This window comes from Saccostrea cucullata, unplaced genomic scaffold (assembly GCF_032062105.1).
Source record: "Saccostrea cucullata isolate Sc308-1 unplaced genomic scaffold, CSIRO_AGI_Scuc_v1 ctg3779, whole genome shotgun sequence".
Classification (NCBI taxonomy): Eukaryota; Metazoa; Mollusca; class Bivalvia; order Ostreida; family Ostreidae; genus Saccostrea; species Saccostrea cuccullata.
In genome coordinates this window covers 1,873-21,160 of record NW_026932473.1, presented here as the reverse complement: position 1 = coordinate 21,160, position 19,288 = coordinate 1,873, and the positions used below count along the sequence as shown (strand labels likewise).

Sequence of the window (19,288 nt, the reverse complement as noted above, 5' to 3'; positions counted from 1 at the left end):
CTCTATATGAGTTTGACCTTTAACATTATAATTCCATTACTTTCCTCGGGACTACTTTATGTCAATGTCAATAAAGTTGAGAGCTATAGAACACTGACTTTTGCTATTGTTTAAATTCAACAGTTTGTAAATTACTATGGTACTATACTTTAGAGGAGTGAGCATTCCCTGCTGACCGGTCACATCCGCCGTGTGCTCATTGTCATGATCAAGAAATAACGTACAAATCCGTCGTCAAATCAGTGTATAAATAATGGACTAAAAATTGGTATGAAAAACGTCCGTTAGCATTTGACTCAATGATAAATTGTATTTGCTGACAAGGTCATTGTATCGACAATAGAACTTACGAAATAATGACTTTAAACGAAACTGCTGATATTCTTGTTTCATCAACTTGTTTGTTAATAATTTACTTCGTTTTAGAAAATGTTCATACATGTACGTAGAGCATGCTCTTGCGTATCGAATCAACTGAGATATATACACTCTGTATCCAGGTGATGAAGGCATATTGCTGGATAAGTAAGGGAAGTTGACGATAGAAAAGTTAAAGTCATCACGTTTATCATATAACTTGGTTGTAAGATTACCATTAACGTCTTTTTCATTCGTTTATCATATAACTTGGTTGTTAGGTTACCATTAACGTCTTTTTCAAGTAAAATATCCAAGTATGAAACAGATGTGTCAGACTCTGTAGTATCTTTTATTTCAAACTCTCCTGGATATATCGCATCGACGTACGAATGGAAATATCCATTGTTAATTGACAATACGTCATCGATATATCTGAAGGTCGAGTTGAAGTCCAAACAAGTGTTTTCTTCATTTCACGCATAAGATTTTGCATAAAATCTGCTTCATATGAATACAAATATAAGTCTGCTAATAATGGAGCTCAATTGGTTCCCATAGGTTTTCCAATAGATTTTTGGAAGACCTGGTCTCCAAAAAACATATAGATATTGTCAATCAGAAACTCAAGCATCTTCTTGAGAGAAAGAAAGACAAAAACCGTTCAAATAACAAAAAGCAAGTACATTATATACAAATATTCAACTGTGACGTTCTGCAATCTACATCATACAGCTGGAAAAAAAACACTGTTTGACAAAAATGACATGCAATAGACAACATTTGTCATTTACAAAGCAAGACTGAGTCCAAACACCATGCAGTGATGGCTCGATCATTTAAATCAATAAAGCAAATAACCAGAAAATAGTGTACATAAATCACAAGCCTGATGCAATACCGTGTTTCTGTTGACATGTTAAAATGGATTTGAGGAAAAAAAAACACTCTAAACTTTGGCACAAGAACAATAAAATTTTAACATAAATGTCTGTCCTAACTATAGTGTATTGGTCTGTTGTGTCTGCTGAACATAACTAGGAAAACACCTATACTTGAACAGTTGTTCTGGGTTTAAAACAACATTTTGGAAACCTTTTCAAATGATATTTGACCTTATAAATCGTTCGGAACCCCTTTTGTGTTAAATTGGTTAACAAACACAAAGTAAATGAAAAAAAAAATATTGGTTATTGTATTTCTTGTATAAAATATTCATAAATGCAAAGCAGTTTACTTCCATGACATAAAAGTACTAAGTATTTGAAACAAAATATAGTGTAACTAGAGTATAGACAGGATCACTTCTAAGTAAACAAACCCTGCTCTTTTCAAACAATTGTTGTTAAACAACTAAACTTAGAGTGAGACGACAATAAAACATAATAAAGAGTAAAATATAAAGACACCAAAAATAGAATAATTTGCGAAATATTTCTGACTGAAAGTTATGAAAAACCGACAGATCGATTCCTTGGCTACCTTGCACTAGCAAATTGCTGTTTATAATTATGGAGCAGTAAATACATGTAGTATGGTCACGAAAAGCAGAAAAAAAATAAATTAAAACCACAACTTGTGCATTGAAATTCATGTGATGCACTAAATGAATACACATAGTTTTTTTTATATTAGGAGTCAATGATTTCGAATTTCATGCAATAATGGTACAACTGATAGAAGTTCCATTTGGTCTTGGGGTTTTGCATTGTCGTAAGAAAGAGGCAATAACAAATGTATTTTAAACGAAAAAAGCTACTCGCCATCTTCGTTAAAATTATACCTATAAAAAGATAAATACACTAAAATTCCGAGTAGAGGAGAATCAAGCTGTTGCAGATGCACGGAAGTCAAAGAGACAGGAATTTGGACTTTAACTTTGTTAGGGGAGGGATATCTCATACTAGTATTTTATTGATTTCAACAACTCATACAATATTCCTTAAAAACAAATGACATTTTGGTTACTTTTTGATTAAAGATGAGTTTTAAAAAAGATGACAATACTGGGAAATACGTGCAAAGAATACATGTTACATCAAATCACTTTCATTTTTTGTCTTTTTCTTAAAAAATGCATGCTGAAAACGTTCGAAATCTAGTTTATGAATCAGTGCTTCTAGAACTCAACGCCGTGAATTTTCTTGTTCAATTTCTAATTGGTTCTCCAGAAAGTCATCAGCGAACAAGAGTGCCTGGCGTAACGCTCCTAGAGCCAGGATGTTTACATTTATGCTAAGAAGTGTTTCTTTTTCGTAATTCTTCACCGGAATTACGTGGGATCTTGGGATTCCGATGACGTCAGCAGCTTTGTTCACAGGCCCTCTACAACTTCGCTCACAAACATATTGCTGATATCCTTCTCGACAAATTCACATACCTTGTCCATTTTGGTAAGTAAAACTAATTGAGGTATACCTATGGTATTCAAATTGTAACTAATAGAATGTAATCGCAAAGAAAAAATCAAATGTTATTAAAGAGGTTGGAGAGAATACTCGAAATCGGGTATTATCCGTGAAATCGCGTATAATACTCGATATAAGGGTATCGTTGAATCCGCGAAATCGGGTATAGGAGGTGTAATCACCTAATAAAACTTAAACAATGGGATGGCGCATGTTGCCAAGTTAACTTTCATCTAGATACACATGTTTTCTAAAGGTATCACTAGTCAAGTAAGAATTTGGGCGTCAAGATTAATGCGCTCGGGACAACAAATATCCGTGGAGCTCAGTACATTTCATGATCTGCACACAAAAAGGCGTTCGATTTGCTTTATATTTTTCCTTATGTTGAAAGTAGATGCATCTTCCTAATGTTCATTCCCAACACAACAGAATTGTAAAGTATTAGAATTTGGGAATTTATAATAATTCCACATCAACACGACAAACATAAACAATTTGTAAATAAATCAAATTATACGGAAACACATTTCACACACCAGATATGATGACATGTATAAACGAGGGATTGTCTATCGTATCTAATTATGCGTCATTAATTACTTTCACATTCATCTTGTGCATAAAATCAAATTTATTTATGAATGTATAAATAATGTAATGATAAAAATGTCTAAAATTTCGGCTAAAAGAACCCTCTTTCTCTTTTCTGAAAATCTTTTCTTTTATATTTATCAATCAAACATATTTGCAGAAAATGTCTTCAACATTTAAGCAGAAACAGTGATAGTTTCAGGAATACAGCTTATGAGAGAACATAACTACTGATTGTTTAATTTCGCTAAGTCATCAATATTTTACCATTTCTTGGCGACTTCAAAAGGGGGGGGGGGGGGGCTAAAGGCTTCTTGATCACCTCAGACAAAACAACCTCGACTGTGTTCTACATGTATCCAAGATACCACTCTTTTAATGTCACGGTCGGTTAAACTCGGTCATATATTTTTATACGTAGGGAAGATTTATTCATCTGTTATAATAAAAATCATATACATTGTAGGTAAACAAAAAGCAACCTGTTATTTTCTAACACAATATAAGACTACAAGTATTTAGAATTCATGTTTATTTTTTAAACACATTTTTTCATTATAGGTGAGTATTGGAAAAAGTTATTGCCATGAGTAATATGTATCGTAGATAAAATAACAGTTACTAAAAGAAAACTGTGACATATTGTCTAGAACCAGTCAGATAGTGCGTTGTATTATATAATGAGGTATAAGATAGCAATATAAAAAAATATAGAAGGTAAAGATGTAAAATTCACCCTGTCTATCAAATAGTATAATAAAGAAAGTAAGTGGCTACGATTTTTATGAAATTTTAATGCCCGATGAGGAATTATATTCCTCAAAAGTAAGACAAGAGTTTCCAAGGCAATAGAACACTCCATTATTTCAGTTTGTTCATTAACATGTTCATAAACTTAAAAACTATAAGAAATGTGAAAACTTGACTATGTAATTCATATTTCAATGACTGTACCTCTATCTTTATTGAGAAATTCAATGTATTTTTACTTCATGAAAAGATGTACACATTTGACTTTCATTTATACCCCCCCCCTAAAAAAAGAAGAAAATCCTGTTCATATGACTTCTCGCTCTCGATTTCCACACAAATGCATAAAATAAAGGTAAAATAGTATATTTTGTATCGATTAAAATGCAATCAAAAAATTTAAAGTGTCTTTGAATAAAAATTTCATGCCAAATTTACATAAAAAAAGATACTTAGCTTCAATTAGCTATTTTCAAACTGTTTTCCCGTGGGTATTTATTTCCTTTCATTTTATTTTTCTCTTTATAATAACTTTGGTATTCTATTATTGCAGAGATATACAATTAAGACTCGCTTATACTGTACTCTCTAACTGTTAGGAGTAATTTATATTTCACGAGAAATGGACGCCATACATTTTTGAGTAAAAAAAACATAATACGGCGTCAGTCGTTTAATTTCTTTAAAATTTCAGGTTTTGTAAACAGTGCACAAATTAGAAAATTAAGTATATGGAATACTTTAATGGGAAATAAAGACAAACAAAGTGTAGTTATTTGTGTTTAGAAATTATATCGAAAAATAATTTGTTTCCCCGGCAGTGTTTGTTGTGTGATTTTAAACTTATTTGATAACCTTATGAATTGGGTTTAATAAAAATAAATCCACAAGATACTGATGTACAAGTAACAGTTACTGGCATATTACGCCGTTGCTTTATTCTTTAATTTTTATAGAAAATTGCACGGAATACCCGATTTCGCAGATACAACGATACCCTAATATCGAGTATTATACGCGATTTCACGGATAATACCCGATTTCGAGTATTCTCTCCGACCTGTTAAACATAGACTGCCTCACAAACAGTTCATTCAGAAAAGTATCTTTTTTTCTTGAATGCATCATAAGTTATTAAATAAAAAAAACGGTCTTTTTTTAACAAGTCGTGATAATTATATAAAAGAGAATATCCTTAAAGAGCAATATGTTATATATAATGATTTAACTTTTAAAGAAAGTCCACATACCCCTGTCAACTACCATCGTTTTGAAGTCCTTGAGTTTTTTAAGCGTGTCTTCCGGTAGAACATCTAATGTGCTTCCGTCAATAACAAACACAACAACATGCATTCGCTCTTTCAATGTTGGATCTTTGACAAAACCTGGAACTTTTGTGGACGCAGAATCAACTGGATTGAACTAAAAATAAATGTATGACGTTGCGCACGGTGTTGGTGTCACTTTCGGTAACGTCAAAATGACGTTATTTAACATGACGTTAGAAGGTCGAGTTAATGTCGTTTAGGCCAGCTTTAAAAAATTGTTTGCTTGTCCTCTCCCGACTCTGGATAAAAATTTGGGGTCAGTAGATGAGATACATGAACATTATTTTTCACAGAAAATTTCAGTATCAAAGCTAAATTTTAAACATATTTTCAGATTACATAAACAATATTTTCTTCATGATTTTTAAAAAAAATTTAGAGTCGGGTCATTTTTATCCAGTCGGTCGGCAAATGGAAAGGAAACAAAATTTTAATTATAGCCTTGTGTTTCTAATTGATTTTGGCTGTTATTGTATGGTTTTGAAAACTAAAAAAATATAGTAAAACTCTAAATCAGTAGCTTATTGTTCATTTCCTTCAGTGCTACACATTCATATTATATGATAGTCCTTATATTTAGTAAAGCATGATGCAACAGTGAAGAATATTCAGACATTTACAAGTATATCACTGAAGTGAACGTGAATCAATCACACTTTGTAAAATTGAAAGGTGCATGTCCTCTGAAAGGATAATTTCGTTTCCATTAATAGGAAGTTCATTTTTTGAAAACATATAAAGAATAGATTTTACAGGTACAATGGCAGATTTTTTCTGGTTAATCTTGAATTTCAAAGGATTTTCTTTGGATTGTATAAAATACTTTCCTCGCAATACTTCGTCTCCGGACTTATATGACGCCCCCCACTTGTCCGTTTCATCTTGTTCGAGAACTGTTGACTTTGATGATGCTTTAAATAAATAATAATCACTTTCTTCTGACAACAAAGCAAGGATGCAACCTTTTGAAACAAGTTCGGAAAGTGGATGATATTCATTAGTTTCGTCAACGGCATCATTAATATCGTGTGACCGCATTTCAGGGGAAAATATAGTAGATGTAGGGGTGCCCAAGAAATCTGTATTTGTACAATTCGTCACGTTTCCCTCTAGACATTCTTCGCAATCATAACACGAAAGGTATCTGACATAATTGTTTCCTGATATATTTGAAATAAGTTGATGGATGGAGCGAATACCAGGAAGAGGGCTATAAAGTCTGGGTGGATCTCGAGGAATTTCCTCTACAAATCTAAAAATTCTGCGTTTTACATTTGAGACACCTTTCGGATTTTGTAATTTTTCATTGGCAAATTGGAACAATTTTTTTGCATTTTGAATTATGCACTGCCCACGCAGAATTGCTAAGTCAGCTTGATTTTTTAAGAACCCACCAGCTGCATCCTGTGGTCCTTTAGCATGACTTGTTTCGAAAAAATTTCGAGTTAATGTTGTGTATCCAAATTCAGCGACAGATTCAGAGACATCTCCAAAACAATGCCTACTCTTATACTGTGCTGCACAGCCATCACAGAATTCGTGCATCGTATGTACCTCGCATGAAATAGATTTAAGATAATCTGAAACTAATTTCTGACAATGGTGAGTAAAATATTGGTCATGTTTTTCGTCTGGAGAAATGGTGAAGAAATGTTCTGTTATCAAATTTGGATCTTCCATTGTACTTTCAATACCGTCGACTTCGAGAATCGCGTGCCTATGAATTATTGTTACATGGATTGAAACCTCCGTTCTTTGAAAGTAGTTTGATTGAATTTCATTTTTATCCCAGCATTTGTAATTTTCAGAGAAGTCGTGAATTGTTATACAATGACTTTGTGGCAAACTTTGTTGCAAATTCTTTAATTGTTGCATTTGCCATTTTGCACGCATATTGTGGGAGGGAAATTTGTGTAGAAGTTGTTTTAAGTAATCAAAAAGTTCAGCTGGTTTAGTAATTTTTTTTGTCATCATAAGTTTTTTGGTTTCTCCCCCTTTTGATTTTACAGTCTTATACTCGAAACAATCCCATGTTACATCTGGGGAGTCATCATTCGATTCTCGCTCCTCGGGATACAGGTATAACTTGTGAACACCGCATTGTTCACATTTTCGATCTAAACAAGCTTTCGCGTAATGTTCATTATTTGGGGGACACAGTGTTTGAGAGACTAGTTCGTTAATATGTTCATACAGATTTGGATTTGAAACGTAGGTTTTCCTATAAGTCATGCATGCCCTAAAAACGTATTTCATCTCCAGATGATAGCGACAACAACAAGTCACTTTATCTTTGGGTCCGGCTGAACGAATGTAATATGGCTTGCACGCCTCAAAGAGCCTTCGACATACTTTAATTTCAGGGTACTGTAGTTTGAAATCGTTATAAATTTCTGTTTGGGATTTTTCTAGAATTTGAACTGCGTGTGATGAATACTGTTTTGGCCCGATTCTAACCCGCTTTACATCATTCTTATTTCCAGTCGGATGAGAATTTTCGGGGGCGCACCAAAATTCGTATATGAGTTTTCTGTTTTCGTCAGACAGAGCGTCTGACCTTGTTTTTCGCTTCGTATACGTGAAGCTAGATGACTCTGAATGAAAAATTTTATTGCGTACAACATAGGCCTTTGATATACGGCGAACAGGAAGTCCAAGCTTTTTAGCAAGAGAAGATTTAGACCTAGACTCTTTTACAGAATCTCCACTGACGGAGGCTGTCAGAAAATCCATTACCTCCCTTGATTTGTCACACCTTTTCATTTTCAGTTTTGAAACAGACTCTTTTATATCCCCGAGTACAGAATTTTGAAGGATTGAATTTTCTTTTTCCTCCGGAGAAGGAACAAGGTTTTTAGATTCTAGTATTTTAACAACAGGTGAATTGCTGTCTTCTAGAAATGCTGCAATGGTAGCAGCTTGTTTTATAGGAGAGTTTGGCAAATTTGATTTTAATTTTTTCAAAGCTCTACTTTTTTGCATTTTGTTTTCAAAAGATAGTTCAGTGACTTCCTTTAATTCGCTCGATATTTGTTGGTCGTTTTTTTTCTTGCGCCATCTTTTTTGTCTTTTCATTTTTTTGGTGCGTTTAAATTCATTTAATTTGTTAAGGTTAGATTTAAATTCTCTCTCTCTTTGTTTTCTGACTCTGTTATTTTCTCTTTTTATCCTCTCCTGTTCGCGCTGTTTTCGTTTTCGTATTGTTGCAGCTTTTATGTTTGCATCTAAATAGAACATTTGACAATTTTGTAATTTTGTGGAGATAAATCACATAATTTTATATCTCAAAAATTGTAAAATTATATTTTATGGAACACTTAAATGGAACACTTGACTTAAATTATTTTTTTCCAGTACCAAACCGTTGACTTTACTTTAAAAGTAATGCCGCTCAATGTTTTACACGAATTTCATGTTGACATTTTATTGGAATTGTGTGCATAGAAAAAAAATATCCGGGAAAAATAACAATTGTGGTGGGATTTTTGTACCTCGAACAAGACATTTTTGGTGGGATCCCCTGTCATTTTCGGGGTTTTGTTTGCTGTCGTTTACCCTCTTCCTCCATTCAATAGTTTGTTGCACCTTCTTTTGGCTCCTTTTTTCCTTACTTATTTTAATCCGTTCAGCAGCTGTCAATTTACTCGTGCCTAAATGTTTAAATGTAACTTTTAGACCAACATCTGTTTAATAAATTACTTATAATTTTAAAATATATACTAGTTCATTGTATATAGCCCCCCTTCCCATTTAATAAAAAAAAATACATTCTTTAGCATTTAATGTCATTAAATACATCAATAGAATGAACTAAAGGATATAAAACTTCTTTTTAATTTTACTCTAAATTATATGTTTACGTTAATGTACGTTAATTAGAATTGAACATCAAAATAACCCTAATTTTTACGTCTGTGACATTATATGTTGACTTTCAATTCTTGGTGGGATAATGTTACCGTTTCATTGAATATAAATTTATTTATATAGATTTCTTTTTTAAGAGATGCACATTCGATAAAAATCTATTTTTTTTTATTTTGTCTTTTTTTAAAGACTATAGAATTGGTTGATATTACTACTATCATATCAAATTAATACGCGTTATCAATTTTGTGCAAAGTGTGACATTACATGTTGACTCCGTAGATTGTCTCTAAAGTAATCATATTATTGAAGAATTAATTCAATTTTATGTCTCAAGGAAAATCTGAATTTGCACATTGTATATATAAAATTCGAGGGGGCTTAATTGAATAATAAATTCATAATAGGAAATCAAATAATGGAACATCGCATTTAACTATGACGTTTTCGTCGTCATTTTATTTTTGTGACACATAGATAGATATCTTATTTTATTATTTTTCAGAAAATTTACTGCGTCAAATACTAAAAAAATTGTATAGATTTGCATATACTGATAATATGAGAAGAAATAATGGATTTTTGAAAATTTGATAGTGATCATTAACCCAGTATAACCAATTGACCTATTCCACGCGATTTAGAAATAGCAACTCTAGAACTTTGTGACACAAAAATATAATAACATCATCGGAAGAATCTTCAAAATATAAGGCTCTTATTACACTTTTAATGTAATATCAAAATACGATTATTTTTATTTTGATTAGTATTATTGAAATAAAATTACTAAATCTATTTTAAAACATTTGATTTTTTCTTAAATATCTAATTACCCGCCATGGTCCTTCTCTCTTTCCTCCTTTTTTACGCCTGTCTACACACCCATTTTACATTTTAAGCCAGCGTCTGTGGCATACATATTGAATGACATCACAATAGAAATGACGTACATGATTTACATCATATTTTTAATTTTTCCGCTAAATTTCATGGAGATATTTTATATTTTGATGAAGTTATCAACATTTTGCTACTGCATATGCATTGCCCCTGTTACCCGTCTACATGTAATTTTGACGTAATTTTCGTTATATTAGACCAAATATATTTTTAATAATCAGTTTTTGGACAGGTTTTTCAATAGAAATGTATAGAGAATATAATTACCAACCGAATGATATATAACTTTAATAGTAAATACTTTCCATCACACATAAATGAGAGATTAACGATGCAGCAATGGTGATTAAAACTTTTTGACACCAACACCGTGCGCAACGTCTATATATTACATCAATGTCTGTTCAATACATCAAGTTATTATTTTGCGCTTTGGTTTTAAATCTATATGAAAAACAATAAAGTCAGCAAGATGTTGAAGATAGCAAACAGTAATCAATCTCATAAAATCTTCAAACAATACAAATATGTAGAGAGGGCTAAAACACGGACCACCTGATATTCCAGAGATGGAATCAGATGCGTAGGAGGAAGAGACATCCCCAGCGCCAGAGGTAAATGAAACTAAATGATGCTGTTTAAATTGTTTATGTACAGATAATGTTAACAAAAAATGGATGTATAGTACGGAAAGTTGTTCTAAACAAATCAAGATAGTTATGTACATTAGTAAACCGGCGAACTCGATCGTACAAAGAACATATTAGGTCATCAAGGGGCTGTAAAATTTACACAACTGTAGTCTTCAATACATCTTATCAGACAAATTTAAATTATTGTGACAATAAAAAAAACAAGATTTTTTCCCCAATTCATGGATTTAAAGTACTTGTGTTTGAGACAAAAACATATCAAACAATGCTATTTCTTTATTGATTTTTCATTAATCAATAATTTAAAAAAAATAACGTTAAAAGATATCTTAATTGAATCATATATATTATTAATTTGTGTATGTTTAAGAAATAAGAACGTTAACTAAAAGCCATTAGATATCAACATCCATCTGAAGTTTCAATCACCCAGAAAAAATTGTGACGTTTCAGAACGTAACGATGCAATCTTGTGTTTTACACAGCGCAGGAAAAATCCTTTATATATTGAAAATGTTTTGGGGGGGGGATTACACAATGAATTGTTGTGGACAAATTTTGTACAGGCAGTATCTGTTTAAATAAATTTGGTAGAGACTGTATTGTGGGTGAGGACAATCTGTGAAGAACTGTGAAAATATAAACAAACACTTTCAAAAGTTGGAACGTCAAAGAAAGACATAAGCTCTTCAGAGGTGCCTACCCGTAAAAGCAGAGTTAAGTAATAAAAGAAATTTAAACCTTTACAAAGGAATATAAACATCGAGAACAATTGTTAAAATGTAAAATATTAGAAAAAAGTTTTAATGAGTTGGCATTGGATAATGTGTAGGGGTAGTAATTTTTTAAAGAAATTCTTAAGGCAATGTTTTGATATATATATATATATATATATATATATATATATATATATATATATATATATATATATATATATAAATATATATATATATATATATATATGGAATGAAATTTTTAACATCAACAAAACCAATATTTTCACTTATCATATACTTGTCAAAATTTCTAAGTCCCCACTTTTATTATTTTAAGTATTTAAAAACCTTTACATTAATTAACTAGTTGTTCACAATTTTGACTTAATTTTTAATGATGGCCTGTTACGGCCAAAAAAAAAATTGGAATCGAATATGTAATTACTCATCCATGACCGATTTTGTTAAAAAGTATTAAGTGCGAGTTTCATATATTTTCGGGTGTATCTTTCATTTAATTAAATTTCCATGGGTTATCCATCTTTAGTTGTTTAGAAAAAAAAAGAAAAAAGCTTGTTTGAAATGCCGTGTATGTACGAACGACTATGTGCAAGTAAAGTTGACATGGTCCAAACTGGTGGTAGTAAAGGAGATTTGTATTTCCTTCCTTTGTATTTGTTTATTTTATTAAAACGTTCAAAATACCGTCAGGAAGATGCACAAAGCTTACATATATCCCTTATAATCATTAGAAATTGCTAGATTTTCAACGAATGCTACTAAACCATCGTAGGGTTTAACCGGAAATTCACTGAAACCGGAACCGAAAGTGCCAATGGTCAAGGCGTATACACGTACTGCAACGACACATCAATAGGGCTACTACATAAAAATTACTATCTATTGTGGAAGGAACCTATCTGCACGTGCAATTGCTCTGCACTCATTAGAAATTAATTGAAGTGTCTTTAATTATCCAAATTATTAGAAACAAACTGGAAGAGTGGGGAATGCGTGTAAGGAGACCTTATGTACTGTAGGATAAATATTGTCGGGTACAAACAATTTCTGTAAGCTTCAATGTCATCCACATCTCAACCCGATAGAACATAAATGGGGCAAGATGGACCAGAGGCAAGCGCTTTTCCAGCAGCAGAATCTAGCGGAAATATAGAGGACAACCTAGTCCATACATGGAATTACCTTCAATAAAGATTTTTGTTTAATTGTGTGAACTCTTTGAGAAGCATTTGTCTTGATCTTAATTCCTTTGAATGGAGGATAATAACAGTATTGAACGGTGCGAATTTTTAATTCTAGAGTGCCTTCACTTTTCTGCATTTTGTGTTAAAGTCCTTCAATAAAATTAGATTAAGTGAAAAAAAAAATTGTTTTGCTTCTTTTTACCATGTATAGTTATCAATTTATATTGCCTAAATTATTTAATATAAAGGCAGTGTGAAACAAAAACTTACATGGGGACTTAGAAATTTTGATTAGTATATTATGCTTATTTAAAATATCTAGTAGGTAATATAACGGAAATCGACATTGTCCACGAACTTTTCGAACAACCCTCGTAATTTGAGGTATTTAATCGCGTGATTCACACAATAAAACTCTAGAGTAGTGTACTTGAAATAGTTTTCATTTGCACAATAAGTAATCTAACAATAGATTAATCGGCAAGTTTGTGAAAAAAAAATTTATGAGCAAAAGTCTGCGAACTCTAATGAAGTATTTTTCAAAAGCTTCAACGTCAATAAAAATATTGAAATCCACCGTGCTCTCTGATCATGAGTTCTATTCCTAGCTATAGCCAGTCATGACAAAGAGTTCAATCTGATCGAATGCCTGTTTCAAATAATCTAAATTTTACATTGCTTAAATAATATTATCTGGATTTGAGGTACCTGATGACTTTTACGTGTAACAAACGATGCTATTTTACCAATTAACCGGGGGATGAAGCTTTGACATTTGAAACCAGAGATAAAACTACTAACTGTGCTTAAAATATCTGAATGTTTGGAAGAGATTATTTTTACTAAAGAAACTTACTGAATATTTTGCTAAAGTTGTTTTTCCGAAAGTAAACAGGAAATAAAAATTTCCGACATATTGATGTTTACATTTTTTATAAGTATTGTTGACTCTTCTTTACACTAGTAATTATTGATAACAGCGTAACGTCAAAATTGGACTTTAATAATGCTACGTGTCCGATAGATGCATCTTTGACCTTTTCAGTATTAACTACCCTTATTTCAATCGCTTTAAATGACGGTCAACTTTATAAGAAGAGAGAGAGAGAGCTTTTTCTAGAATTTAGCTAGATGAAAGTATTCCATGTAACATGAGCATTAGAATGTTCGGCACCGCTGTTCTTGCCATTGTGGCACTATTTGACACCTGTGTTTGTGTAAGTTCATTACTTTATCATGTATTTATTATTTTTTATCATACTTCATGCAATTTATTTCCATCAAAGGTCCTCTGTTGTTTAGCAAAACGAATAGTTTTTTTTTACTTATTTACATTCGTAAAGCCTACGGATAATCCATTATTAATTAATTTGATACATGTACTTTGAATTAGTGTGGGTATCACTTTAAAAATCATGAACGAATATATATCTATTACACATTCAGTATTTTAAATCTAAATAAAAATTCAATGATTTGATTTACGTAGAAATTGATAAACCTTCTGTATATAAGTTTGATGTTTCACAATATAATTACTTTCCTCGGGGCTACTTTATGTCAATGTCAATAAAGTGATAATTTGAAAACACTTACCGATGCCTTTGTTTAAATTTTATGGACGTTATAATGACCTTTTTAGGGAATATCACCTTAAATTGTATTGTATTTGGCTGACTTGTTTACAAACTTTTTTTGTATGTAATACCAATTGTGAGGCTACTTTTTAACTTGAGTTCGAAATATTTCGTCCCCCTGATCAATTCACGAATCAGAGGACGTTGCTGGTTACAGGGGATGCTTACTCCTCCCAGGCAATTGATCCAACCTCTGGAATTTCTGTATTTATGCCCTCTTTTTTAGCTCACCTGAGCTGTCGTCGTTGTCGTCGTCATTTTAAACTTTTCACATTTTCATCTCCTTCTCAAGAACCACTGGGCAAATTTCAATCATACTTGCCACAAAGTATCCTTGGGTAAAAGGATTTAAATTTCTTCAAATGAAGGGCCATGTCCTTTTCTAAGGGGAGATAATTATGAATTAGTGAAAAAATAATGGCATCTTTTAAAAAATTTCTTTTCCGAAACTATTGGGCCATGAAAAATGAAAATCATATGGAAGCATACTCAAGCAGTGTAGATTCAAGTTTATTCAAATCACGATCTCCGGGATAGGGTGGGACCATTATTGGGGGTCAAAGTTTTGCATAGGAATACATAAGACAAATCCTTAGAATTCCCACTGGGCGAGAACTACTGGGCCAGGAAAGATGAAACTCATTTTGAAGCATCCTCTGCTAGTGTAGATTTGTTTGCTTAAATTATGACCCCCGGAGGTAGGATGAGGCCACAATGGGGGATCAAAAGGACCACTCGTGCATTTCAGTTTTTAAATATTAGACTGATCTTTGCTTTTATCCTAGCCTCAGTACTCAGGTGAGTGATGTGGCCCCAAGGCCTCCTGTTAAAAAATCGATCACTGTTTGCTGATCTTCACCCTTTTCATTTTTTAATAATTTCATTTCACTTGTATCAAGCAATTTCATTGGCTGAATTATTCAGAGGAACATATAATATTTTGTATAACATAACTTGCCTACGTCACATAACTTACGTCAAAAACGTATTACTCCGCTTGACGTTACTTTTAAAATATGCTATATATTTGAAGTTTTTTTTCTGGAGGAAAAATTCTCATTGTATATAATGAAATTAAATTATAAGGAATGAAGCTAATTTCAACTTATTTTATACGCGGTTTATAAAGCGTTAACTGCACCAAGTTATGTTATATCGTATAACAAAAGTTGAAATTAGCTTCATTCCTTAAGAAGATATACATTAATTAGCTTAAAATTTCTAAATGTCAGGATTCCCAGACCATACGTGTTCTAGAAAAGCCGAATATCAGACCCCTTTATCTGTTTGTGTACGAATCGACGGAGGAGAGGACGGCTGCGCATGGTAGTTTACAGTGTCCACCTGATACAAAAGCAGCATTTCCCGAAGGGACATTTTTCATTTATGACAAAGGTATTTTGAACAAAAAATGAGGTATAACTAGCAATAGTATTAGATTCTACTCAGACTATGATCAGTTAAGGCATGGCTCCAGTCTCTAAATTATATGTATACGAAACCACATTTTAAAACTAAAGGAAATTAGATACAATTTCACTTACTATTAAAGCTTTGCTGAAATGAATTCTACTTTTATTTATAGTTTTGCGTATTTTTTGTGTAATACTTTTTAAACAGATGTTTTTTTTATTATTTCAGAGTTGAATGCAAAGGAAAACAATACAATCTGTTATTTTTTTCTGGAGTATGACTCCATGTATCATCCAAAAGTTTTGCTGAAATCTGAATCTGCATCAGAAGAACTCGTGATTTATTTAAATGGGAGTGTAAACCGTGGTGAACAATCTGAATTTTTAGAGACAGATTGCTTAGTCGGAATAACAATGTCATCTGAGAATCAAAGTACCACATACACTGCTATGATTCAAAATTGTGACCCAAATTTCCGTATTCAAAAGAAATTTCACATTTGGCTTAAAATATCTGGAAGAATTATCAACCTTCCTTCTGACCCATACTGCTACGATTCAAATACAATGAATATGAAGAATTTTAAATCTCGATGTTCGACATATGTATCCTTCGACCCATTTAACGTTACCTTCCATGAAGATAAAATGGCCGCTGACAATGTTGAACTACTCCATCTTGGTTACGAGTTCGAGGCCGCATGGGCAGGTCCTTGTACCAGTTCATGTATAGCATTCATCAAACGATGGTATTTTATACTGATTTAGCTTCCTAAGCTTGTCTTATCTGAAATAAAGTATTAACATCAAACCATTTACTTTATGGTATTTAAGTGTATTCTGTGACGAACAAAAGGAGAATCCACAAAGGAATAAAGAACTTAGCGATATAAAAGTAGTAACTGTATTTTTTTTATACGCAATGTATTCTGATAATGAAGTTAAAAGAAAGTTTCAAATTTTAAATTTCAACCTAAGAAAGGCTATTTATTTATTCATTGGTCAGCTTTTGTGTTAAAACATATCATTATCTTATAAATGTTTAAAAAAAATGTATAAAAAAATTTATAAAAAAGAACTATCATACCGAACTTCCTAGAATAAAATAGAGTGATCCGGTTCCCCTAGCTCACATTAATACTGTAAAACGAGAATACTCTCTTTCTGTCCTTGTTTCTTTCCCTTTTTCCCACCCTTATCTCATATGCACCTTGAGTAATATGACAATTTCTGATTTACAGGTAAAATAATGAAATAGAAGTACAAAAATATGATCATGTGAATGAATGTATGAATGGATGAAGTTTCCTTTCCACCAATTTATTCATAAAGTAAATAAATGATCAATGTATGTCCTTCAAAACTTGTTATTTTGAGATCATCCTTCATGTGTAATCCCTTTCTAGAATTAATACAAATATACATCTGCAGAGCCCAGTTGTTCATTTAATATCATTTTTGGTTACCTGGGAAACTCAGGTGACCTATTACTATCTGGTTTCCTCCGTCGTTGTGCGTCGTCCGTCATTGTGTCGATCGTTAACATTTGAACACTTTCAACTTCTTCTCTAAAACCGCTCAACCAATTTCAACCAAATTTGGTATAAAGCATCAATGGGTAAAGGGAAACAAAAATGATGAATTTTATTATCCCCACCCCCCCCTGGGGTCTGAAGAATGGGATCAAAACCACTAAAATTTATGCTATCTTTAACAAATCTTCTTCGTTACTCCTGGACATCAAGCAGTCAAACTGTTCGCATGAATGTAATGAGCATTGAGTCCTCTACAATAAAAAATTGTAAAATCCATGGCCCAAGGGTCATGGGTTCTGGTGTAAGGGCGGGGCTATAGTGATTATATAGTGAAAATGCATTAATTCTTTGAAAATCTTCTTCTCTGCTCCTGGGTATTAAATAAAGTAACTAAGTACATAGTTACATGTATGAAGAGCAAGAGTGCCTCTAACAACAATTGTGAATTTTATGGCCCCAGGGTCAGGGGGTTCTGGTGTTAAGGCCGGGCTCGATTGATTATATAGTGAAAATGCATTGATCCTTTGAAAATCTTCTCTGCTCCTAGGTATTAAATAAACTAACTAAGTACATAGTAATGATGACCATTGAATTCTCTACCACAATATTGAAATTCATGGCCCCAGGGTCAGGGGTTCTGGTGTAAGGGCGGGGCTATAGTGATTATATAGTGAAAATGCATTAATTCTTTGAAAATCTTCTTCTCTGCTCCTGGGTATTAAATAAAGTAATTAAGTACATATTTATAAAGAGCAAGAGTGCCTCTAACAACAATTGTGAATTTTATGGCCCCAGGGTCAGGGGTTCTGGTGTTAGGGCCGGGCTCTATTGATTATATAGTGAAAATGCATTAATCCTTTGAAAATCTTCTCTGCTTCTAGGTATTAAATAAACTAACTAGTAAGTACATAGTAATGATGACCATTGAATTCTCTACCACAATATTGAAATTCATGGCCCCAGGGTCAGGGATTCTGGTGTAAGGGCGGGGCTATAGTGATTATATAGTGAAAATGCATTAATTCTTTGAAAATCTTCTTCTCTGCTCCTGGGTATTAGATAAAGTAATTAAGTACATATTTATGAAGAGCAAGAGTGCCTCTAACAACAATTGTGAATTTTATGGCCCCAGGGTCAGGGGTTCTGGTGTTAGGGCCGGGCTCTATTGATTATATAGTGAAAATGCATTAATCCTTTGAAAATCTTCTCTGCTTCTAGGTATTAAATAAACTAACTAGTAAGTACATAGTAATGATGACCATTGAGTCCTCTACCAAAATTGTGATATTCATGGCCCCAGGGTCAGGAGCTCTAGTGCTAGGGCGGGGCTATATAGATTATTCAGTAAAAATGCAATATTTCTTTAAAAATCTTCTCTGCTCCTGGGTATTAAATAAACCAACTAAGTACATTGTTAGGATTAGAAAGAGTGCGTCTTTCAAAACTGTGAATTTTATGGCGCCAGGGTCAGGGGTTCTGGTGATAGAGCAGAACTCTATTGATTATATAGTTAAAATGCATTAATCCTTTGAAAATCTTCTTCTCTGCTCGTAAGTATTTAATAAACTAATTAAGTACATAGTAATGAAGAGCAAAAATGTCTCTACCAAACATTGTGAATTTTATGGCCCCAGAGTCAGGGGCTTTTAAAAATTTTCTTCTCGGTTCCAGTGCTCCTTCTTATTAAATCAACTAAGTACTGCAACATAGTCATGATGAGCAAGAGTGCCTCTTCCAAAATTATAAATCTTATTGCCTAAGGTTAGGAATTCTGGTATTAGGGTGGGGCTCTATTGATTATACAGTGAAGATACATTAAAGATCTTTCTGAAAATTTCCTTCTCTAATACTGGGTACTAACCAGATGAACTTCCTATATAGTTATGATGAGCAAGGGCCCCTCTTCCATAATCGTGAACTTCT

The 19,288-nt window shown here is 32.6% G+C and overlaps 1 protein-coding gene and 1 pseudogene across 1 annotated transcript; both read right to left on the bottom strand.

Annotated features, from left to right (window-relative positions):
* Positions 1–1,415: 1,415 nt before the first annotated feature.
* LOC134235221 (interferon-induced protein 44-like) lies at positions 1,416–5,992 on the bottom strand (annotated as a pseudogene).
* Positions 5,993–6,064: 72 nt separating this feature from the next.
* On the bottom strand, positions 6,065–8,707 carry LOC134235222 (uncharacterized). Its single transcript, XM_062717359.1, has one exon. The coding sequence runs from the start codon at positions 8,672–8,674 to the stop codon at positions 6,065–6,067; it is 2,610 nt and encodes an 869-aa protein (XP_062573343.1). The 5' UTR covers positions 8,675–8,707.
* Between the last annotated feature and the right edge of the window lie 10,581 nt (positions 8,708–19,288).

Excerpts from the sequence above, each read along its gene's own strand:
- LOC134235222 (XM_062717359.1), bottom strand. The coding sequence starts at position 8,674 with ATGTTCTATTTAGATGCAAACATAAAAGCTGCAACAATACGAAAACGA.